The sequence below is a fragment of the Crinia signifera genome, chromosome 2 (assembly GCF_055691185.1).
Source record: "Crinia signifera chromosome 2, ASM5569118v1, whole genome shotgun sequence".
NCBI lineage: Eukaryota > Metazoa > Chordata > Amphibia > Anura > Myobatrachidae > Crinia > Crinia signifera.
This window is the reverse complement of record NC_139218.1, coordinates 244,318,268-244,343,636: the sequence shown is the minus strand read 5'-3', so window position 1 is coordinate 244,343,636 and position 25,369 is coordinate 244,318,268. Positions and strand designations below refer to the sequence as shown.

The following is a 25,369-nucleotide window of genomic DNA, read 5'->3' as shown; positions in this document are numbered from 1 at the left end:
TTAGCATGGCCAAATAGCAAAACTGTAGCAGAGCATGCTGTGATGTAGTTCAAGAACATCTGTGGTGTTAAGGTTAGCCATCAAGGGTCTAGATAAATACCCCCCTTTTGATTACATTTTTGGACTCCTTTCAACTTTTTTTATTTGGTTCGGGAAGAAAAGTAAAACTTAAACACTTTATAAAATGGTATGAGGCACATGATTATCAGTAAAAATGTATTACTTAGAGCAGGGGTAGCTAACATTGTCCTTGAGAGATACCAACAGTTCATGTGACAGTAATGACTACCAGTGGCGTAAATATGGAGGGTGCAACTGCTATGGGGCTTGGAGGGGAGTGGTTTTAAACAAATTTGTGTAAATAATGCGCGGGCAGAGGGTTAAACTGAGCAGCTGATGTCCCGTGGATCCCACCACCGTTAAGTGGCTGTAGCACCATAATGTGGAAGAAGGAGGACCAGACTCTTCTATTGCTTTCTGGTTCTACCATGCTTGTCACGCATGCCCTGCACCAAAGACCGTTGACCAGCTGGGAGACTCGGTGCTGACATGTGACTCTGGACTATGACTACCCGCTGCCACTGCTGCAGGTAAAAGATGCTGCTACACATAGTAAGCCACTGTTACCAGCAGTCTCCATATACAGTATTGCTGTTGTATTTGTTTGAAAAATAATGCAAATTTTAAAAAGTGATGCCTATCCCATACATTTCAAACACCTGTTCACCTCACCTCTCTCTCTCTCTCTGTTTATGTGACCAAAATTTTTCTCTCTCCTCTAATCTCTTTTCTATCTTTTTTCTTGCACCCCTTTCACACTCCCCATCCACCTGCCTGTCTATAACCTCTCTCTCTCCTCTCCTCTCCTCTTCTGGCTCCCCATCGCTCTCTTATTTAGGGCAGGATGTATTTAAAAAAATGCAGTAAAAATCCAGTTTCTGGGTTTTTACTGCATTTTCAAATATATTAAAGCCCCTCCCGGTGGGCCTCCCTGCGGGGGTTACGCCAGCTATACCCTCCAACATTTCAGGGGCTGAAATCGGTACAAATCAAGAAAGGGGCGTGGCCACTGGTAAATGGGGGCGTGGCCACGGCGCCTTTCAGAATTTGTACGGGGGAGATGGCCATCTATGGGGGGATGGATGTGGCGGGACTGATGGGTATGAGTACACGCATAAGAATCACCCTGTCCCCCGCTGAGTGTGCATAACACAAAACAAAACCCCGCCAGTCCCTGTACCTAACAGCTGCTGCTAAGGTGGGTGTCGTAAGATGGCTGCCGGACCGGTGCGACGGAGCAGTGGCAGCAGCCTGGTCCATCATCGCTATTTTCACTTCTCCCGCTGGACGGACGCGAGCCAATAGGAGCTTGCGGTCCGGCAGCCAATCATGAGCGGCTGCCGCACCGCGAGCTCCTATTGGCTCGCGGCCGTCCAGACTAGGGAGAATTGATACAACAGCGTCAGACCAGGCTTCTGCCGCTTGTTTGACTACGAAGCATACGGTAAAAATTAGATCCAGCCGGGCAGCGCAGAGACAGCTCTCTGCCTGGCTGTCAATTCTTTAAAATCGGTACATTCGGTACAGATTTAATTTGCCGGTACAGACCGTTAAAAAATGGTACTGTACCGGAAAATTCGGTACAGTTGGAGGGTATGCTCTAGCTCTAGCCTATGGGATTTTCTTCTCAGCGCTGCTGTGTGAGGGTTGCCACCTTACTCATTATCGATTCCTGGAGATTTCCCCCTCCACAAACATAATGCGCATGCCGAAGGCGCGCACGCTCCCGGAAAAGTGGGTGTGGTCACATAAATGGGCACGATCAATTTTAAAATGGGCGTGGTCTCTAATACCTAATAATCTAAAAGAAGCTTTTTGGCCATGGATGGACAAAACCATGTGCACTGCAGGTAGGGCAGATGTAACATGTGCAGAGAGAGTTAGATGTGGGTGTTATTTTATTTAGGGAAAATACTGGCTGCTTTATTTTTACACTGCAATATAGATTTCACTTTGAAGTAAAACTCCACCCAAATCTAATTCTCTCTGCACGTTATATCTGCCCCACCTGCAGTACACAAGGTTTTGTCCATTTGAAAAGGAATTTGCCGTAAATTGCGAGTGAGCCAGAATAATGGCCTCCCTTGTGTGCAGCACTGGTGTATACACTAGCATATGTGAGTGTGCGGGTGCGCACTGTGTGCTGCCAGACAGTAAGATGGTCACTGAGAATCGCCGCCATTCGCACGTCATGTCCAGTGACGTCACCGCGCCGGCTGTCACGCTATCAGGATGACGTGGTGCTGGAGGATGCCCAGGCCGAGCCGCTCACAACTAAACGTTTCCCGAATTTGAGAGTGTCCGGTGTGGAAGATCGGGATGGCAGACTCTGAGAGCGCAGCCGCCGCGGACGGTGAGTACGGGGGTCCTAGCTCAGGCTCCTTACATAGGGCTATTAGGAGCCCGTAGTGTGCTCAGGCGGCGCTTCTGGGCTGCGCAGTGCTGGGGGCGGTGGTGGCTGGAAGCCCTACACCGGCAGGGAGCACACATGTCATCCAGTGCGTGACGCTGCTGAAAGGGTGGCTGGGTGGGCATCAGCGCTGGGACCGCTGTGTGCGCCTAGTGTATACACGCCTCGTCACCAGCAGCTCACATACAGGCACTTGCTCATGTGTCAGGCTGCTGCTACTCTCTGTATACAGTGTATGGCAGCACTGTAATAGCTAATGCTGGCTACCAATACAGTAGTAACCAGAAGCCTGTAGTGGTTGCTAGGCTTTGTGGTTCTTCATCCGCTAAATAATTGCAGGTTGTCTTCGCCTGCTTTATTGTGAGCAGCACTATATTATTTGGGGACTGTTGCTTGTCTGCAGTTATTAGTCCCCAGTGCAGCGTGTACTGCTGCTCTGCTGTGTGACAGGCAGCAATTAGCCTATCCATCCTCTCATAATAAGTATGTCTATGATGTAGTAATTTAGTGGGCAGGACAGACTATACCTGTATTATTGGCACGTTTCATGATGGTGACATGATTAGCATGAATGGAAACCTAATAATTATCCCAACTATTTACTGTTATTAAACATGTGCTATAGACAATTACATATGTTTTGGGTGTCAGGCGCTCTTAGGTGTGATTTTGACATAGTGTTTAGTTTTAGCAGAATTAAATCCTTAATTGGAGACCCAGTTGTGACCTATGTGGTATACAATGAGAGAATGCAATGATGGTTTCTGCAAATTTAATGTAACACCGGCCGTCCAGATGTTGATGAACTATACATCCCAGCATGCCTTGCATCAGTTTCAGCATGGCCACATAGCAAAACTAAAGCGAAGCATCCTGGGATGTGTAGCTCATTAACATCTGGAGGGCCGGTGTTGCCCAGCCCGGCGCTACCCCCTAGCTACAGATCTCTGTCGTTAAAGGGTAAAGGGCCTTGTAGCATTTTGTTTAGAGAGCTCTCTCAGCCAATCAGCAGCTACCTATTGATTTAAATGGGACTTTTGAAATGTACTGCCCACCGCTACCATAGCCTGTTCCCCGCCGGCCTCTCTCTCTGGCTGCCAGTGGCGGGTGGAGGATGGGGTGCAGTCTCGGAGGCGCATAGCGCTGCTGATGTTGCTGCTGGCAGACAGGCACAGCATCCAGCAGCAGAAGATGTACAGCAGGGAGAGCGCGCACATTCTGATCCTGATCGTATGCAATACACCACAGATGCTAAAAAGCAGAGCTATTTTGCAGAATTGTGGCATGGGAGATGGTTCCTGGAAGACAAGGAGCACTGTGCCCAACCTGTGTCCAGCAGCACAAGGACAAAGTTGCTGTTGTGTAGGCCATAGTTGAGATGGACACCAGGAATAGTCATCTAGTCAGGATCCATCCACTTAATACTCCATGAAATACTCAGTTGACTTGAGAACAGAAGGAAGCTTGGGTGAGTTGCTAAACTGTGTCTAGAAGATCATTGGTGGTGATAAATTCTGGATCTACAGTTTTTACCCAGAGACCAAACCAGCAGCTCAGTGTACCTCATTCGGAGATGCACCACCATAGAAATGTATGCCATCCAATTCCTTATGAAAAATATTTCTATGCACCATCCAAGAACATGCACTCATGGTGCCCTTCTCCATCATGACAATGCACCTGCCCACAAGTCCAGGATAGTGGTTTATTTCTGAGCCATGAATGCATCCAGGAGCCATGAAGTTGCGGGGGACTGCTGCCCCCTGCAACTTCATTGTGTTTCACATATTAAGCAAAATAATTGTAGGATTTGTTTTGAGTAACTGGAAGCTGGACTAGAGACCATATTCCTGCATGTAGAAGACCCACCTTCTATGGACTGGTCCCTCTGAATTAGCAAGTGATTTGAGCGCATGCAACTTTGCATAGAATCAGCCCATACTTTGAAAAATGTAATGTTCACTTTGTTTTGTAAATATTCATTTTTGCACATCTGTAAACTTTGTCCAGACCCCTCGTGCAACGAGGCTTTTCCAGTGTCCGGGATTCTCCCTGAATGTCTAGAAAAACCTCCTGCGCCTCGCCCTCCCCCCAGTGGCCAGTACCGGCCCACCCACCACTCGCTTTCCGCCGCCCAATGCCCGCCGCTGCACTTCCCTGACGCTCATGAGATGATATCATCTCGCGAGTCTTCCTCCTGCAGTCCCGCCGCGGCCGCACTCCTCTCTGCTGTTGCTCCGCCAGGCTGCTGAACTCCTCTCTGCTCCGGCAGCCTGCCTCCCTCCTGTCGCTGGCACTGCAGATGCCCTGCCCAGCCGCTCACAGCCAGACAGAATTAAGTTAACTGAATTCTGGGTACTTGTGTATTATCACGGCACCCATCGAGTCGCATCGCATACCACTAATTAAGGTATGCGATGGCATGAGATGGACCCGATTTGAGCCTTTCCCCGGGATGAGTGTACAATTTTAATATCGCGTCGCGATTTCCATGTTAAATGCCCACCCAGACCCGATTTTTAATTGTATCCCCACCCTGATGGGTAATGACACTATTAATTGCCCCCCATTGTTAACGCCACCCCACTATCAACGCCAACCCGAAGCGTGGCGAGCAGCGGCTGTACATGTCCTCCGACCTTTTCATACCCCCACTATCCATGTCGGAGTGGAGTTGATTTTATATAGTGTGGCGAGCCACCGAGCCCGAAGCGTGGCGAGCGTATATATATATTTCAGACCTGCATATAGGTAAGCTTGTTTGTTACACTCACTGTCTTCTACTCCTTGATAAAGGGACCTCTTGGTCTTGAAACGTCGGTATATCCGGGTTGTCAGTGTCATTTGTCGAGTGCCGCCGCCACCAGTCTGTTACATACGCATCCTGCCCCGGTGGGCTCGCAATAAATATATATATATATATATATATATATATATATATATATATATATATATATATATATATATATATATATATATATATACACACACACACACGATACTCAAAGCTATCTATCAACCCCAGAGTTGTCACCAGTGGTTTTGGGCCGAGTCTCTAAATGTCTCTCTGCCATCTCATTTTGGATGTCTTCTCGCCAACTCAAACTCAATATTTCCAAAACAGAATTACTTATATTCCCGCCAACTAAGAACAGTTACCGTCCCGATATCTCCATCACTGTTGACAACTCGACAATCTACCCTACCCCACAAGCTCGTTGCTTAGGGGTCATCCTCGACTCTGACTTGTCATTTCTTCCCCACATTCAATCTGTCTCCAAATCATGTTACATGCATCTAAAAAACATATCCAGAATACGACCGTATCTCACACAAGACTCGGCTAAATCTCTTATCCATGCACTCATTATATCCCGCATTGATTATTGCAATCGTCTCCTAACTGGTCTTCCCAAGAACAGTCTCTCACCACTACAATCCATTTTAAATGCTGCTGCTAGGCTGATCTTCCTTGCAAAATGCTCATTGTCTGCTGATCCGCTCTGCCAGTCCCTCCATTAGTTGCCTGTATCTTACCGTATTCAATATAAAACACGTCTACTCGCATATAAAGCTAATAACCATACTGCACCAGCATATATCTCTCTCCTTATCACAAAATATCTCCCATCTCGACCACTCCGCTCTGCACAAGATTTGCGTCTCTCTTCTATACGGATCACTAGCTCCCATTCACTATTACAGGACTTTCATCAGGCTGCTCCCATCCTATGAAATGCCCTTCCACGCACAATAAGACTCTCCACTAGCCTCCAAACTTCCAAGCATTCCCTGAAACTCACCTCTTCAGGCAAGCCTATAATATTTAAGTTCTACATGAATAACCCTCTGAGGCACTTATGTACTATATAGCTTCCCTTCTGGACTTGTAACTTGGTGGGACTGCTATGCTATTACTGGTGCCTGTCCTTGTGTTTCCCCCCTATATCCCTATAGATTGTAAGCTTGCAGCAGGGCTCTCCTACCTCCATGTCTGTCTGTTGTTACCCAGTTTGTTTTATCACTGTCTACTATTGTAAAGCGCAACGGAATCTGCTGCGCTATATAAGAAACTATAAATAATTGAAAAAAAATTATATATATATAATATATAATTATATATATATATATATATATATATATATATATATATATATATAATATAGTGCTGTGTGCGAGCCGGCACTCCTTTGACAATGTCAACGTGCCCCAGGTGCCATCCAACAAATACTGGATATATGCAAAAGAACTGGCGTCACTCCGAGGGCTTGTAGTCAGAAGAAACTTTTTATAAATGCATTTATAAAAAGTTTCTTCTGACTACAAGCCCTCGGAGTGACGCCAGTTCTTTTGCATATATATATATATATATATTCACCTTTTCAGATGAGGGCACTTTATAAATTGCTGGGTTAATTCTCTGGCATCTTGCTGTTTTACTAATTGCATTAGACACCACGCCAGTGTTCCCTCTAAGCTGTGCGCACGTGCGCGCGCACACAACTCGACAAGCGTGCCCACAGACATTACAACAGAGCGCACAAAGCAGCAGTGGTCCCTTTTTGCAGTTGTGGACTCAGTTAATGTATGTTTCACCCATTAACTACATTGTTTGTTGTGTTTTGAATGTTTAAATGTTTAATATAGTTTTGAAGTAAAGTTAACACAAATGCTGAATGGCATTTTCCAGTTATATATGTGACGCACAAAATTTTTAATTTCCTTCCAAAGTTGCACAGCCAAAATCTTTTGCTGCATACAGCCTTCCGTAAAATTAGAGGGAACATTGCACCACGCCCATTTTGAATAGGCCACACCCATTGAGGTCACACCCACTTTTCCGGGAGCACGCGCCAATGGCATGCTCATTGAAATTGTAGGGGGTTAGATCTCCAGTAATTCATGATGAGTGAGGTGGCAACCCTACGTACAACCCATCAGACCAATCAATTTCAGAACTTATCTGACCTTGTATGTTAATGTCAAATAATCAGTCTGTCCATCTGGCAGTGCGTTTTCTCACACAGTGTTTAGCCATCACAAGTTATTCTGGGCATACACTGTTCGATAATCAGCTGATCGGGTTGATAATTGAACAGTGTATTGCTGCTGCCAAGCAGTATATATCATTCTGTCGGACATGCTGAAATCCTCTGTCTGAAAGATCCAATAATGCCTGAAAGATCCAACCTGCAGCCTGTTCTTTCACATAAAAGAATGCTCAAATGTGCTCTCTCCAGGGCGGAACAGAAATATTGTATCGACATACACTTATACGGCCTACACACATGCCGATATTAAGGCATTTTCTAAGCGATTTTGCAAAGTCGCTTAGCAAATGCCCTCACATCGGTGTATGTGTGGGGGCTGTATCGGCATCCGTGCGCGTCCCCGCGCATCTTTATCGGTGGCCGAGATTGATGGACAGTGTCCATCAATCTCGGCATCGGCAGTGTTCTCCCACAGGAGAACACTGGTGCTGTCCGCTCGCTTAGCACACAGAGCTGACAGCTCGCTCTGTGTGTGGGCTGTCAGCTCTGTGTGCTAGGCGATAGCGGCGCAGCACAGCCCGACCTAGCATAGCTAGGTAGCCCTGCACACATCGGCATGTGTGTAGGGCCCATTAGAGATTTCTCTGGTGTCAGCATGTCAGAAAAATTGTCTGTCTGACAGATGTTTTATCTTGCAGTGCATGCCCAGCATTTTCGGTCCTATTTATCATTGTGTATTAGCTATTTAAACTCTCTGCATATGATATATGGTGCTCCATCAGCCCCCAACTGCCATTTCTCAAGCACACGACAGTAGCTGATTGTTTTGGGCACTGTTTATCAAACTTAATGGTATCGATTCAATATGCCCACAGCTTTTCTAATTAGACTAGTGCATAGGTTCCCAAACGCGGTCCTCGAGGCACCCCAACGGTCCAGGTATTAAGTATATCCATGCTTGGCCACAGGTGACTTAATTAGTAACTCAGTCAGTCTGATTTAACCATCTGTGCTGAGCCATGGATATACCTAAAACCTGGACCGTTGGGGTGCCATGATGGCCGCGTTTGGGAACCTCTGGACTAGCGGATAACACGCACCCCTCCTGGGGTGTGAGCAGAAATCTGACAAATCTAGGGCAGGGATGCTGTTTTTAAGCCCTAGCTCAGGGCAAACAGTATTGCTGTGAGGCACTTAAGTCAGAAAATGCTAGTACTTGCGATTACCGGCGTTCTCCAACTTAACAGCGTGCTGATTAGAATAGCGCCGGGAGCTCCCTCCTGACACACTTCACTGCACACCGTATTAAATTGACCCTAAAGAGTTTTTTAATAGCTACAACTCATTTGTATATGGCCCCTCCCCTATATGTGTCACACTTGGAGCAGACCTTTAACATATTTTTGGTGATTTAATATCCCTTTTACACCAAGGCATAACCCAGGTTGAATCCAGGTCAGCGTTGGTGTAAAAGGGGCCAACCCAGGTCCAGTAACACTAGTCTCCTATCCAGGTCCTGACCAGGGTTGAACACTGGTTGGACCTGGGTCATGGGCAGTGGGTTGGGACATCCGGGTAGTGCTGAAAGGATATCAGAAGTGCTGGATGCCTTTCCACAGTGCGCCACAGTGGCAAAAGACAGCAGCCAGAAAGGATACGGGCAGTGCACACAGAAATAATAATTGGATAATTGGATGCAGTATCATTTATATATTTTTTTTTTTTGTGGGGGGGGGGGGGGGGGGAGCACATGGGAGATTCGGTCTGCTGCTGCAGGGGTAGGGGCTGGGGAGAGCACATGGGTGATGCTGCACTTTTATACCACTATGTGTCCTTGAGCACTGAATAAAACTTTTTGAACAATATTTTACAAAATAAACAAACCAACATTTTTCGATGCTAACTAGTCATGTCTTTTAATTTTTAGTTTAAATCATTGAGGGAAGGTTGGCTGGCAGTTTATCAGTTCTAAAATGGACATTTTTAATGTCATCCATAGGGAAAAGCAGGCTGACCCAGGTTCAGTGTAAAAGGCGCAGACCTGGGTCCGGGATGCAGTTTAAATCCCGGCGGTCGGGATCCCGGCGTTCAGAATCCCGACCGCCGAAATCCCGACAGTTTCTCCCTCCGTGGGTGTCCACGACACCCCTGGAGGGAGAATAAATTAGCGTGCCGAGTGTAGCGAGGCACCGGGCCCACTGCGTGGCGAGCGCAGCGAGCCCGCAAGGAGTGGCGATCCATGTCCCCCCCCCTTGTCGGGATTTCGTCGGTCGGGATTCCGGCGTCGGGATTTTTAACGCCGGGTTCCTGACCGCCGGGATTTCATACTGAATCCCTGGGTCCGACCTAGGTCACAGTGCTGTGTAAATGGGGTATGAAGCTGGGTCCAACCCTGGAAACTCCCGTGTTCAAAGACCAAGGTCCGAACAGGGATTTTGGTGTAAAAGGGGTATCAATTATAGTACCTGTAGTATATCACAATGCATAATAAATACAGGAATTTTTTTTGCCGACAGGTTGAATTTCATGCCCTACCATCCACTAGGATCTGGAGGGAGAATAAAATAGTGAGCCCAAAGCATGACTAGCACATCGAGCCATGCGAGGGGACGTTGTGCTAAGTTTCACTGTCCATGTCGACAAAATCTCTGCCGACAGGTGGAATTTCATGCCATACCATCCACTAGGACGTGGAGAGAGAATAAAATAGTGTGCCGAGCGTAGCAAGGATGGCAATCGTGCGCAGTGGTACGTTTCACTGTCAATTTTTCTGAAAACACCATGTCGACCTTTTGACTGTCGACCTAGACACACGTCGACCTAGACACACGTCGACTTTGTCATGTCGACCTAATGGTGTCGACCATCATGTTGTAAACCATACGATCCATACCCGGGGCTGCTGGGGGTGGGTGAAATATTATTGTTTTTTAAAAGTATAAGCATGATTTCTTATATGCTAGAAACAGTAAGAATACAATTGTATACCATAATAATTTCTATTTTTCTAATCCTCCATAATTACATGACATGTCCCCCAGGTTTCTCAGAATCCAATTATTGCCTTTTCACAGCTTGCTAGAGATTTAACACAAGGATAAATTCATATGATGTAAAATAAATGGGAAGGGCCTTCCTTCAGGGTAAATTGAATAACATCAAAATGATTTCCTAATTTTTTGCAAGCTTTCTTTACAGACAAATGGAACTTGACTGTGTCATGAAGCTAATCGTTAGTAATGAATATATTACAGTTTGTGTCTAGGCCAGTGGTTCCCAAACTGTGTGCCATGGCTCCCTAAGGTGCCTTGGGACACTTGCAGGGGTGCTTTAGATTAGTGGCAATTGAAATTATTTATAGTCATTGTAAAAGGCAAAAACATTGCTGGTGGGCTACCAATAACAAAATATGTGGACAAACAGAAGCTAATCCTGTCCCTCACCCATAAATAAACCCATGTATGACATACAAATCAATTTACAGAATAAGAAACTTTTGGACTAGGGGTGCCGTGAAAAAATTGTGATGCTGGGGTAGCCAACCCTAGTCCTCGAGAGCTACCAACAGTGCATGTTTTGCAGGTCTCCGCACAGAATCACAAGTGAGCTAATTAGCTCCATCTGTGTATCTTTTAAAATGTGTCAGTGATTAATGAGTGCAGCTGTGCAGCAGCTAGGTTGTCTGGAAAATGTGAACTGTTGGTAGCTCTCGAGGGCTAGGGTTGGCTACCACTGCTCTAGGGTGCGTGATTTTAAAAAGTATGGGAACCACTGGTGTAGGCCATTGATATGAGCACAAGCAAATTTGTGGATGCTAATTCCCTGGTAAAGATGTTCAAACACAGATCGAATGTACATACGGGATGAAAACATACTTCTCTTTGTGTAACGTTAAAATATAAATTAACTGTGTGAGAGACCGTTTTACACTTCACCAACCAATCACTTATACAATTAATGGAACTGTTGACTCGTATTACACTTCTGATGAAGATGGCCTCATTAATGTGTTAGCCTAGTGAGAAGGCACACTAAAGCTTTGTATAGGGTTAGCGTGGTGGGCACAGGATGATATGGAAGGAAAAAAAGTTTGACTTTTTGTTCCTTCTTTAAAAAACAAAAACACAGAGTACCTTTGTCTATTTCTCCACATAGTAATCTTCATTTAAGCATGCATTATATCTGTCCATAAGCTTTAGATAGAATATTGTACTCCACTGCCTCCAGTCTTCCACTGAACCTGTTCAAACTAGCTATAACTCAACACTTCCAACAAATTTTCTGTGGAACGCCTTAAGCGTAATGTAAGACCATATTATTTTGGAACAATTTTTGAACACCTCCCGCCGAAAATGGTGACGTCCCCATCGGTTTGTCCATCCGTTAACGAACATTGCACACCACTTCCTCAGATCACCATACACCTGCTTTAATTGATGATACATTTTATGAGGTCTCAATTTTTGTGCATTCCAGAATTGAATCACTCCTCACTTCAGTCTGAGGGCCAGATGTACTAAGCTTTAAAAGTGATAAACCAGTAGCCAATCAGCTCCTACCTCCCATGTCACAGGCTGTGTTTAAAAAATGACAAGAAGATGATTGGTTGGTGTTTTATCTAGTGATGAGCGGGTCCGGATCTCCGAGATCCGGATCCGCACGGACGTCCTGAATCCGAATCCGGATCCAGGACGTCCGCGGACTCCCGCGCAGGCCCGGAGCCGAAATCGAGGCCCGACGTCACATTGGTGACGTCGGATTCTCGCGAGATCCGGATTACATAAAAGCCGGGACCCGCCGCCGCCATCTTCATTCTGTGGGGCGACGCAGAGCAGGCAGCAGTGCTGCCAGAGAGGGGGGTTTTATTTATTGCTCCGTGAGGGGGGTTTGCTGGAGCGTTGTGTGTGTCACTGTGCTGCTTGCTGCTAAAGAGCTGCAAGTACAGAGGGGGTTTAATCATTTTTATTGTGCTGCTGGAGAGTGATTTTTTTTTCTATATTGCTGTAGCCTGCTCATCTGTAATTTGTGTCACTGCTGCTGCTACAGAATACTACAGACAGAGGGGGGTTTATTGTACTGCCGCAGAGGGGGTTTTCTTTCTATATTGCTATAGCCTGCTCATCTCTAATTGTGTCACTGCTGCTGCTAGCCTGCTACAGAATACTACAGACAGAGGGGGGTTTAATAATTTTTATTGTGCTGCCAGAGAGGGTTTTTGTGCTGCCTGGCTACCTGTTATATGGTTGTAAACACCTACCAGGCAGTCACCTCTGTTGTTGCCAGTGCCACTACCTTGTACCTACCTCTCAGAGTATATAAAAAAAAATAAAAAAAAAATTAAAAATATATAAAAATATAAAAAAAAATAATTAAGTTGTTGTTGTTGCTGACACCACTGGCTGCCGTTAGATATCGCAGACTCAGTAATTAAATTTTTAACTGTGGTTTGCTGACGCCACTTGTTGTGTTACCTACCAGTGTATCCACTTTTGTATCTTGCTGCTGTTGTCACTGGCTAGTGACAACAACCAGCTGATATCTGGGTATCCAGTTTGCTGCCACCGCTGCCGTTACATATATCGCAGTAAATAACTCCGGTTTGCTGACGCCACTTGTTGTGTTACCTACCAGTGTATCCACAAAATAAATATTGTATCTTGCTGCTGTTGTCACTGGCTAGTGACAACCAGCTGATATCTGGGTATCCAGTTTGCTGCCACCGCTGCCGTTACATATATCGCAGTAAATAACTCCGGTTTGCTGACGCCACTTGTTGTGTTACCTACCAGTGTAACTATCCACAAAATAAATATTGTATCTTGCTGCTGTTGTCACTGGCTAGTGACAACCAGCTGATATCTGGGTATCCAGTTTGCTGCCACCGCTGCCGTTACATATATCGCAGTAAATAACTCCGGTTTGCTGACGCCACTTGTTGTGTTACCTACCAGTGTAACTATCCACAAAATAAATATTGTATCTTGCTGCTGTTGTCACTGGCTAGTGACAACCAGCTGATATCTGGGTATCCAGTTTGCTGCCACTGCTGCCGTTACATATATCGCAGTAAATAACTCCGGTTTGCTGACGCCACTTGTTGTGTTACCTACCAGTGTAACTATCCACAAAATAAATATTGTATCTTGCTGCTGTTGTCACTGGCTAGTGACAACAACCAGCTGATATCTGGGTATCCAGTTTGCTGCCACTGCTGCCGTTACATATATCGCAGTAAATAACTCCGGTTTGCTGACGCCACTTGTTGTGTTACCTACCAGTGTAACTATCCACAAAATAAATATTGTATCTTGCTGCTGTTGTCACTGGCTAGTGACAACCAGCTGATATCTGGGTATCCAGTTTGCTGCCACCGCTGCCGTTACATATATCGCAGTAAATAACTCCGGTTTGCTGACGCCACCTGTTGTGTTACCTACCAGTGTAACTATCCACAAAATAAATATTGTATCTTGCTGCTGTTGTCACTGGCTAGTGACAACAACCAGCTGATATCTGGGTATCCAGTTTGCTGCCACTGCTGCCGTTACATATATCGCAGTAAATAACTCCGGTTTGCTGACGCCACTTGTTGTGTTACCTACCAGTGTATCCACTTTTGTATCTTGCTGCTGTTGTCACTGGCTAGTGACAACAACCAGCTGATATCTGGGTATCCAGTTTGCTGCCACTGCTGCCGTTACATATATCGCAGTAAATAACTCCGGTTTGCTGACGCCACTTGTTGTGTTACCTACCAGTGTATCCACAAAATAAATATTGTATCTTGCTGCTGTTGTCACTGGCTAGTGACAACAACCAGCTGATATCTGGGTATCCAGTTTGCTGCCACCGCTGCCGTTACATATATCGCAGTAAATAACTCCGGTTTGCTGACGCCACTTGTTGTGTTACCTACCAGTGTAACTATCCACAAAATAAATATTGTATCTTGCTGCTGTTGTCACTGGCTAGTGACAACAATCAGCTGATATCTGGGTATCCAGTTTGCTGCCACTGCTGCCGTTACATATATCGCAGTAAATAACTCCGGTTTGCTGACGCCACTTGTTGTGTTACCTACCAGTGTAACTATCCACAAAATAAATATTGTATCTTGCTGCTGTTGTCACTGGCTAGTGACAACAACCAGCTGATATCTGGGTATCCAGTTTGCTGCCACCGCTGCCGTTACATATATCGCAGTAAATAACTCCGGTTTGCTGACGCCACCTGTTGTGTTACCTACCAGTGTAACTATCCACAAAATAAATATTGTATCTTGCTGCTGTTGTCACTGGCTAGTGACAACAACCAGCTGATATCTGGGTATCCAGTTTGCTGCCACTGCTGCCGTTACATATATCGCAGTAAATAACTCCGGTTTGCTGACGCCACTTGTTGTGTTACCTACCAGTGTATCCACTTTTGTATCTTGCTGCTGTTGTCACTGGCTAGTGACAACAACCAGCTGATATCTGGGTATCCAGTTTGCTGCCACTGCTGCCGTTACATATATCGCAGTAAATAACTCCGGTTTGCTGACGCCACTTGTTGTGTTACCTACCAGTGTATCCACAAAATAAATATTGTATCTTGCTGCTGTTGTCACTGGCTAGTGACAACAACCAGCTGATATCTGGGTATCCAGTTTGCTGCCACCGCTGCCGTTACATATATCGCAGTAAATAACTCCGGTTTGCTGACGCCACTTGTTGTGTTACCTACCAGTGTAACTATCCACAAAATAAATATTGTATCTTGCTGCTGTTGTCACTGGCTAGTGACAACAACCAGCTGATATCTGGGTATCCAGTTTGCTGCCACTGCTGCCGTTACATATATCGCAGTAAATAACTCCGGTTTGCTGACGCCACTTGTTGTGTTACCTACCAGTGTAACTATCCACAAAATAAATATTGTATCTTGCTGCTGTTGTCACTGGCTAGTGACAACAACCAGCTGATATCTGGGTATCCAGTTTGCTGCCACCGCTGCCGTTACATATATCGCAGTAAATAACTCCGGTTTGCTGACGCCACCTGTTGTGTTACCTACCAGTGTAACTATCCACAAAATAAATATTGTATCTTGCTGCTGTTGTCACTGGCTAGTGACAACAACCAGCTGATATCTGGGTATCCAGTTTGCTGCCACTGCTGCCGTTACATATATCGCAGTAAATAACTCCGGTTTGCTGACGCCACTTGTTGTGTTACCTACCAGTGTATCCACAAAATAAATATTGTATCTTGCTGCTGTTGTCACTGGCTAGTGACAACAACCAGCTGATATCTCGGTATCCAGTTTGCTGCCACCGCTGCCTACCGTTAGATATCGCAGTACATAACTCTGGTTTGCTGACGCCACTTGTTGTGTTACTGATATATATCCACTTTTGTATCTTGCTGCTGTTGTCACTGGATAGTGACAACAACCAGCTGATATCTCGGTATCCAGTTTGCTGACACCGCTGCCTACCGTTAGATATCCAAAATATGGAGGATAAAAAAAAAGGAAAAGATGAGGAGCCACTTCGTCGTGCTTCTGAAGCTGATGCCACTAGTCATCATGACATAGGCGATGAAATGCCATCGACGTCGTCTGCCAAGGCCGATGCCCAGTGTCAAAGTAGAGGGCATGTAAAATCCAAAAAGCCAAAGTTGAGTAAAAGGCCCTTAAAAAGAAAAAGCAAATCATTGGAGGAGAAACTTAAAGTTGCCAGTGTGCCATTTACAACGCGGAGTGGCAAGGAACGGCTACGGCCATGGCCTATGTTCATGACTAGTGGCTCAGCTTCACAAGATGATCAAAGTCCTCCTCCTCCTCCTCCTCCTCCTCCTCCTCCTTCTCCCACTTTAAAATTTAAGAGATTTAAGGTGTCACCAACAAAAATCCAGCAAACAACTCTGCCTTCCAAAGAAGACATGGTATCACAAATCCCAGTGGAGAGTCCAAGGGTGTTGGTGGTTGCGATGCCTGACCTTCCCATCACTGTACGGGAAGAGGATGCTCCTTTCAGCATTCGCAGCACACCCTCTGCATGTGCTGGAAGGATCACAGACAGTGCAGTTGCAGATGTCGATAATGAAGGTGTCAGTGTTGTACACCAGGAGGAGGATATTGATGAAGCTGGTGCTGAGGGAGAAATTGACGAGGAGGACGATGCTGATGCGGTTTGCTTAAATGAGGCACCGGGCAAGACAGTTGTTGTCCGTGAGATCCCAAAGGGCATCACCATGCCTGGACAGAAGACCAATAAATCCACCTCTTCGGTCTGGAATTATTTTTATCCCAAACCGTCCAACAATTGTTTTGCCATATGTAGCTTATGCAAAGCTCAAATAAGCAGGGGTAAGGACGTTTCCCACCTAGGGACATCCTCCCTTCTACGTCACTTGAAGAGCGTTCATAAGTTGCTGTTTAGTTCAGAAACTGTGGCTAAGAATGTACACAGTCCAGGGACAACTAAATCCCTTTGTCCTGTTGTGTCCACGTGCCCAACTACACCGCAAAGTCCCTCCTCGTCAATTTCTTCCTCAATGAGGATTGGGAGTAGTCCTATAGGCCATGTTACTTGCCTGACTGACTACTCTCCTATCCGGGATTCTTCTGGAGGATCCTGCATTGCTACGCCTCCTACTGCTGCCGCTGCTGCTGTTGCTGCTGGGAGTCATTCATCATCCCGGAGGGGAAGTCGGAACACTTATTTCACTAAGCAATTGACTGTCCAACAGTCCTTTGCCATGAAGATGAAGTATGACAGCAGTCATCCAATGGCAAAGCGGGTAACTGAGGCCTTAGCAGATCTGATTGTATTAGATGTGCTTCCGGTGTCCATAACTGCTGGAGTAGGATTTAGACGATTGATGGACTTAGTGTGTCCCCGTTACAAAATACCGTCAAGATTCCACTTCGCTAGACAGGCGATACCGAAGCTGTACAGTAAAGTGCATAAAAGTGTTCTCAGTGCCCTGAAAAATGCGGTCATACCCACTGTCCACTTAACAACGGACATGTGGACAAGTGGAAAAGGGCAGACTAGGGATTACATGACCGTGACAGCCCACTGGGTAGATGAATCACCTTGTCCAGCAGCAACAACAGCAGCAGCACCAGTAGTAGGACCTGGGAAATGCCAGCTCCTTCCTAGGCAGGCTACGTTGTGTGTAACCGCTTTCCGTAAGAGGCACACCGCCGATAACCTCTTACAGAAACTGAGGGTAATCATTGGGCAATGGCTTACCCCTCTTAGACTCTCCTGGGGATTTGTGGTGTCAGACAATGCCTGCAATATCGTGCGGGCATTAAAGCAGGGCAAATTCCAGCATGTGCCCTGTTTTGCTCACACGATAAATTTGGTGGTCCAGAGTTTTCTAAGAGACAACAGAGCTGTGCAGGGGACTCTTTCGGTGGCCCGAAAAATTTGTGGCCACTTTCGTCATTCGGCGGCTGCATGCCAAAGACTGGAGCGGCAGCAAACACTGTTGAACCTGCCCCTCCATCAGCTGAAGCAAGAGGTCGTAACGCGGTGGAACTCAACCCTCTATATGCTTCAGAGGATGGAGGAGCAGCAAAGGGCCATTCAAGCCTATACATCCACCTATGACATAGGCAAAGGAGGGGGTATGCACCTGACTCAAGCACAGTGGAGAATGATTTCAGTGTTGTGCAAGATTCTCCAACCCTTCGAACTTGCCACACGTGAAGTCAGTTCAGACACTGCCAGCTTGAGTCAGGTCATTCCCCTCATCAGGCTTTTGCAGAAACAGTTGGAGAAAGTGAAGGAGGAGCTGAGACGGAGCGAGTCCTCTAAGCATGTGGGACTTGTGGATGAAGTCCTTCATACGCTTTGCCAGGATTCGAGGGTGGTACAAATTTTGAAATCAGAGGAGTACATTTTGGCCACCGTGCTCGATCCTCGGTTTAAAGCCTACGTGGTGTCACTCTTTCCGGCGGACACAAGCCTGCAGAAGTGCAAAGAACTGCTGGTTAGAAAACTGTCATCTTCTGAAGTGGAAAGTGACTCAGCAGCACCTTCTCCTTCATTTTCTCCAGCAACTGGTTCTGCAAGGAAACAACTGCGATTTCCTAAACCCCCCGCTGGTGGTGATAAAGGACCAAGTTTGGACATTTGGTCTGGGCTGAAGGACCTTCCAACAATTTCTGACATGTCTACTTCCACTGCCTATGATGCTATCACCATTGACAGAATGGTGGAGGATTATATGGGTGACAGCACCCAAGTAGGCATGTCAGAGAGTCCTTACCAGTACTGGCAGAAAAAAAAGGAAATTTGGAAGCCCCTGTACAAACTGGCTCTATATTACCTCAGTTGCCCTTCCTCCAGTGTGTACTCCGAAAGAGTTTTTAGTGCAGCTGGGAACCTTGTCAGCAATAAGCGTAGGAGGTTGCTTCCAAAAAATGTGGAGAAGATGATGTTCATAAAAATGAATTATCAATTCTACGAGAAAGACCAGCGTCCACAAAGTACACAGGAACCTGTGGTGGTGGATTCCAGCGGGGACGAATTAATACTCTGTGAGGGTGAGGAAGAACAAGATACTGATGGTGGTGAGGAATCGCTGGATGAGGACGACCTTTTGCCTCTGTAGAGCCAGTTTGTGCAGGGACATATTAAATGGCAGCTTGTGATGTGGGGGCCCAAACGAACCAATCATTTCAGCCACAGTCGTGTGGCAGACCCTGTGGCTGAAATGATTGGTTTGTTAAAGTGTGCGTGTCCTGTTTATACAACATAAGGGTGGGTGGGAGGGCCCAAGGACAATTCCATCTTGCACCTCTTTTTTGTCTTTTGAATAATGTGCTCTTTGGGGCCTAGTTTGGGTGGGAGTGCCGTAGGACAATTCCATCTTGCACCTCTTTTTTGTCTTTTGAATAATGTGCTCTTTGGGGCCTAGTTTGGGTGGGAGTGCCCTTGGACACTTTCATCTTGCACCTCTTTTTTGTCTTTTGAATAATGTGCTCTTTGGGGCCTAGTTTGGGTGGGAGTGCCGTAGGACAATTCCATCTTGCACCTCTTTTTTGTCTTTTGAATAATGTGCTCTTTGGGGCCTAGTTTGGGTGGGAGTGCCGTAGGACAATTCCATCTTGCACCTCTTTTTTGTCTTTTGAATAATGTGCTCTTTGGGGCCTAGTTTGGGTGGGAGTGCCCTTGGACACTTCCATCTTGCACCTCTTTTTTATCTTTTGAATAATGTGCTCTTTGGGGCCTAGTTTGGGTGGGAGTGCCGTAGGACAATTCCATCTTGCACCTCTTTTTTGTCTTTTGAATAATGTGCTCTTTGGGGCCTAGTTTGGGTGGGAGTGCCCTTGGACACTTCCATCTTGCACCTCTTTTTTGTCTTTTGAATAATGTGCTCTTTGGGGCCTAGTTTGGGTGGGAGTGCCCTTGGACACTTCCATCTTGCACCTCTTTTTTGTCTTTTGAATAATGTGCTCTTTGGGGCCTAGTTTGGGTGGGAGTGCCGTAGGACAATTCCATCTTGCACCTCTTTTTTGTCTTTTGAATGATGTGCTCTTTGGGGCCTAGTTTGGGTGGGAGGGCCCTTGGACAATTCCATCTTGCACCTCTTTTTTTCTTTTGAATAATGTGCTCTTTGGGGCCTAGTTTTTCTATCTGCCACTGCAGTGCCACTCCTAGATGGGCCACGTGTTTGTGCCGCCCATTTGTCTTGCTTATCATAGTCATCCAGCTACCTCGGTGCAACATTTTGGCCTAAAAACAATATTGTGAGGTGTGAGGTCTTCAGAATAGACTGTAAATGAGTGGAGAAGAAAGCTGATGGGGTTAATAATAGCATAGGAGCAAAAAAACACCTAAATTATGAAATGTTAACCATTTTTATGCTTTTTTCAAAAAAATCAGAACCCAAAACCCAAAACCTTTAGGGGGTGTTTTGGCAAAACCCATTAGAACCCAAAACCTGAAGGTAATCAGAACCCAAAACGCGAAAAAGTGTCCGGTGCACATCTCTAGTTTTATCACTCACCAATTTATCACTTTTCAAGTCTTAAGGGGTGTACACACGCTTTGATTTTGACAGGTTTTTGATTCTGTTTTGCTTATGGAAGCAAAATCTAATGTTTTTTAAGATGCTTTCGATCTGCATTTGATTCGATGCGCGTTCTCATTTTCTCTATCGGAAAAAAAAAATAGGCTGTGCAGGCAAGGAAATATCAAATTCGATCCAGTAAATCGAATGTGTACACTGCACCTTGAATATAAATCTAATTCAATTTTGAAATTGATAGCGAATGCAAAAGTACAGATGTAATGCCAAATTGAATGCAAAGATCTAATGCCAAATCTAATGAAAAATTTAATTGGACATCGAATCTCAAGCAGCCCATACACGTCCCGATACGGGCGTGCGTTGTGAGCTGCAATAGCAGGGATCACATTGCATTGCATTGCATGTGCATGCAATGCGATGCAATTTGATGAAACCTAAGTACAAAAAGTATGTGTAAGCACATACTTTTTGTACTGTGCGATGAGGTGCGCTGGAGCGCGCACCTCAAAGCACAAATCGGCTCAGCACGCTTAGCAGCGTGTATGGGCAGCTTTAAGCAAACTGAAGCTTGTGTACATCTCCCAAACAAGCGCCTTCCAAAATCCATGCAGTTCCTCTTTCCTGCCTGGGGTGTCACATTCTGCTGTGCTGCTTCTAGCAGAGTAATCTAAACATCATCCCTAAAAAGATTTGAAGAGGGCACTATTTTCTTAACATCCTAGCTTATATTAAACTGAAAGGTTACATTTTAACCAATTAATCAGTATACTTGCTCATTTGTGTATATTAAAGACCCTTACAATTAAAATATATATTTGTAGACCGCCTCAAAAAATTTTTTTTTACATTTATGACTTCAATTTATTAAAACTAAACTTTCACATAGTGGAAAATTATATACAGTTTGCCAATTCATCAGACATTTTTTCACTTTTGCATAAATTAAATTCATCCTTTTTTAAATTTATGACCACAATTTATTAAAACTAGAAAAAGGATGTCCCCGCATCCTTTTTCTAGTTGCTTGCTCAAAAGTGAATCTTAAAAATACGTGACCCTACATGTTTCCTCTAACAAGATTTCTTCAGAGGTTGTGTTTTACGTTGAGAAGATTTTTGTATTTTGTGTAACTTTTTTTTTTTTTTTAATTGCGTCCTGGTTCATTCTCTTACCCATGTAAACGATGCAAACATACCTGGCCATCTACATGATATTAAAGAAAACCCAATTCATCAGTACAGGCCCCTTCTTCTTATATTGCTCCTGTGAACTAGCATAAGACATCAAACTACTCCTGAGCCCGTGCACAGAATTCAGTTAAACTCACCAATGTGAGTCTGATGCCTTTATTCTGAGTTCCTCGTGCCGCACTTCACTTCATGTACACATTGCTGCCAATGATGTATGTCATATATTTGCTAAGCAGTTCCCCCAGCACTATATGCTCAGCACTGCAACTGTTGCCATTTATGATTATTTCTGTGTCCATTGAGAAACTGACTGAATTGTCTGCAACAGTTTAATATATTGCTGTTTTGATAACATCTTTTTTTTTTAAATGACGTGTCCCGATATTGTGTGAGAAGATGCACAGATTAGCAGTTTAAGCTGTCCTTCTTCTCATGTGACAAGCCAAGTGCCCACATTGAGTAACTTTGCAAGTGTCCATGATTTTGCAGTTTTTGGTAGTCACATGGTATGTGGTAATGTACTTTGTCATTTTTAGTATTGTTAAGCTGGGTACACATATGTACAATCGTCGGGCCGTTCTGCGGACGAACGGCCGTTCGATTGTATATATGTGTACGCAGTCCCGATCCCTTCGTTGCGATCGATAAACGGCCAAAAACGCTCTTGGCCGTCCACGGTCGGTCGAAGGTTCTTTGCTGCTTAATATTCTTCCGACAGGACGGCTCCATATCGAAAGAAAAGTGACATGTGTACGCACGTTCGATCGATATGCAGCCCGTTCCTGCGATCATTCCTCCCAAAAGCAGCACGCCCATGTGGGTGTTGACTAGCTGCGTCATCCCTCCATCAGCGCAGCATGTAAACAACAGGAAGTCTTCTCCCCCGTACTTTCCGCGTCATGCTGTTAAAGAATATTCGTTGAGTGTGCATTCCTTTTGAAATAAATAATCGTTGTGTGTGCATTCCTGACAGATATAGTTATAGAAGTAGACAGATTTTATTTTAAATATTTTTTTTTTAAACCAGATAAATATAACAACAAGTACAGTATAAAAATTGTGAACATGTAAAATTAACGAAATAATATCATTCTGCCAATCCACAGCACAGAGTGTGTACGGTGGTACAATCTTTTTCTTGCGATTGTTTGGACGGGAGTACATCGGACGTCGCAAGTAAAATTGTACATATGTGTACGCGCAGATCGTTCGTATGTTTTGGATGGCCGAACGTGTATTCGGTCGATCGAACGGTCGCAAGAAAAATGAAATTGTACATATGTGTACCCAGCTTTAGACCTAATTGCATTTGTTATTGTACAGGGCAACTACAGGATCACATTTAAGTATAGCCAGTCTATCAGGGAGATTCTGATGGGTGCAGGGTTTACCCTGCAGCAATTTGTTGGCATTGCCCAATTCAAATAGCTGAGGAAACCCTGCTAATTAAGCTGCAGAGAGTACATTTTTCCTAAAAAAAAAAAAAAACCAACATTTAAAAGCAGAGCCTGATAAAGCTTGTGAGGAAACTCATAGATGTTTGGCACTTTCAGTGGAACCTGTGGGTTAGCATAGCATTAAGCAAGGGAGTATTCTGCATAAAAAATGGCAAACCATGCACCAAATTGTATTCCCCTATATGTCTGACAGGTGTTTATTCTTAACATTCACCGGCAAGGTGCAAACTATGCAGGTACACAAAGTTCCTTTAATGTACGGACTGACATTAGAGTCTGTTTTTAAGTTGTAAGCCAGTGTGGAGAATAAGCTTATTAAATCATCTGTGAAATTCCCCTACAGCACTGCTAGAAAAAAATATATATATTTATTTATATATATATATATATATATAGAGAGAGAGTCTATGTAGGGAGACGCACACTTCCAATTGGTATGGACGGGGTGCAAGGGCAATATAGATATAGCAAAAAGCCCAACAGTGAGAACACTGGAAGACGGGACCAGCACACCCTTTGTAATCAACGTAGAAAAAATTTATTGTGAACAATGCATCATATCATAAAAATCTGTATACTCATCCAAGAGTTAGCTGAAGACAGCAGCATATTCAAATGCAGAGATAGCCCCTGTCTTCAGCTAACTCTTGGATGAGTATACAGATTTTTATGATATGATGCATTGTTCACAATAAATTTTTTCTACGTTGATTACAAAGGGTGTGCTGGTCCCGTCTTCCAGTGTTCTCACTGTTGGGCTTTTTGCTATATATATATATATATATATATATATATATATATATATATATATATATATATATATATATATATATATATATATATATATATATATATATATATATATATATATATATATATATATATATATATATATAGTAGAAGGCGGCACTCTCGGACTTTCATTAAAGACAGACCTTCACAAGTATAAGGGTGAAACAATGTTTTAGTTTAATGATAACCTTCGTCGTTCTGTCCTGATGTTGATTCACCTGATACCTGTGAAGGTCTGTCTTTAATGAAAGCCCGGGAGTCCCGCCTTCTACCTCTAAATTCTACTGTTGCCACCGGAGGGCACCCGGCAGAATTGTGAGTCCCGAGACAATCTCTATTTACATACAGTATAGATAGATATATAGATATAGATCGGGGTTCTCAAACGCTGTCCTCAGGACCCCAAGCATTTCACGTTTCCATCCAGAATTCCGACTGTTGGAATGTCCTGGTTGTTTTGGCCGGCCTTTGACACTAACTCGCTTGTCTGATTTCAAGCTCGCCCGGGTCCCACTCCTAATGGCAGTTGCTCCATTGTAGTCAGTCGCCTGTACAGCAGCCAACATGTTTCAACCTATTTGCTAAGGTCTATATCAAGGCATGCTGTACTGGCGATTGACTACAAAGGACTGACTGCCATTAGGAGCGGGACGCCGGCGAGCCTACCTGGGATGCAACCAGGAGATATCATCTACCCAATCCTAATTGAACTGAGTTTATTTTCAGTTCTGACATCTATGGTAACCGCAAACTTTGCTCCCAATTTGCCTGGAACTACTGGATTTCTGTATAAATTTTAAATTTAAACTGTATTACACTATGTATATTCTTTGTTGATTTCCCCTTTTCCCCTATGTATTGAACTATATCTAAATGGTGGAAGGGGTAACCCTACCTCATAATACATAAAAGGAGAGAGAGAGAGAGAGAGTGTGTGTGTGTATGTATATATTATTATTATTAGTGTTTAGGATTTTTTTTAGGGCAGGGTGCTGACCACCAGGCAGGGCACTTTTTTTTTTTTTTTTTTTTTTTTTTTTAGAAAAAAAAAAAAAAACATATACAGGTTGAGTATCCCTTATCCAAAATGCTCGGGACCAGGAGAATTTTGGATAACGGATTATTCCGTATTTCGGAATATTTTAATATTTCAATGATGTATTTTGAAAATATATATATATATCTGGAACATGCAGCACTCCACGGCAGTATAGCAGAAAAACAATCTTTATTCCAAACGGTTATATATATATATATATAGGCTCATTAATTAGTTTCTAAGCAGAGTTTTTCTAACTATATTTTTAAAATGGGGGTGGGTCAAACTGGATCTGACCCAGAATTCAAATGCCAGTAACGGCCATAGTTTACCAGCCATTCAGTCTAAACGGGGTATTAGATAGTCCTGAGTGAACCTATTACGTGCGCTCAGCCA

General features: G+C 44.4%; 1 protein-coding gene across 2 annotated transcripts in view; it reads left to right on the top strand.

The window, feature by feature from the left end:
• Positions 1-2,239: 2,239 nt before the first annotated feature.
• The window catches only part of RABEP1 (rabaptin, RAB GTPase binding effector protein 1), a 73,710-nt gene continuing 50,580 nt past the window's right edge, over positions 2,240-25,369 (top strand). The window contains exon 1 of one of the 2 annotated variants that reach the window (XM_083174166.1): positions 2,240-2,413. In XM_083174166.1, coding sequence (XP_083030292.1) covers positions 2,380-2,413 — 34 coding nt within the window. In that variant the 5' untranslated portion in view covers positions 2,240-2,379. The remainder of the gene's footprint in view (positions 2,414-25,369) is intronic. The other variant, XM_083174165.1, reaches the window with a different exon arrangement.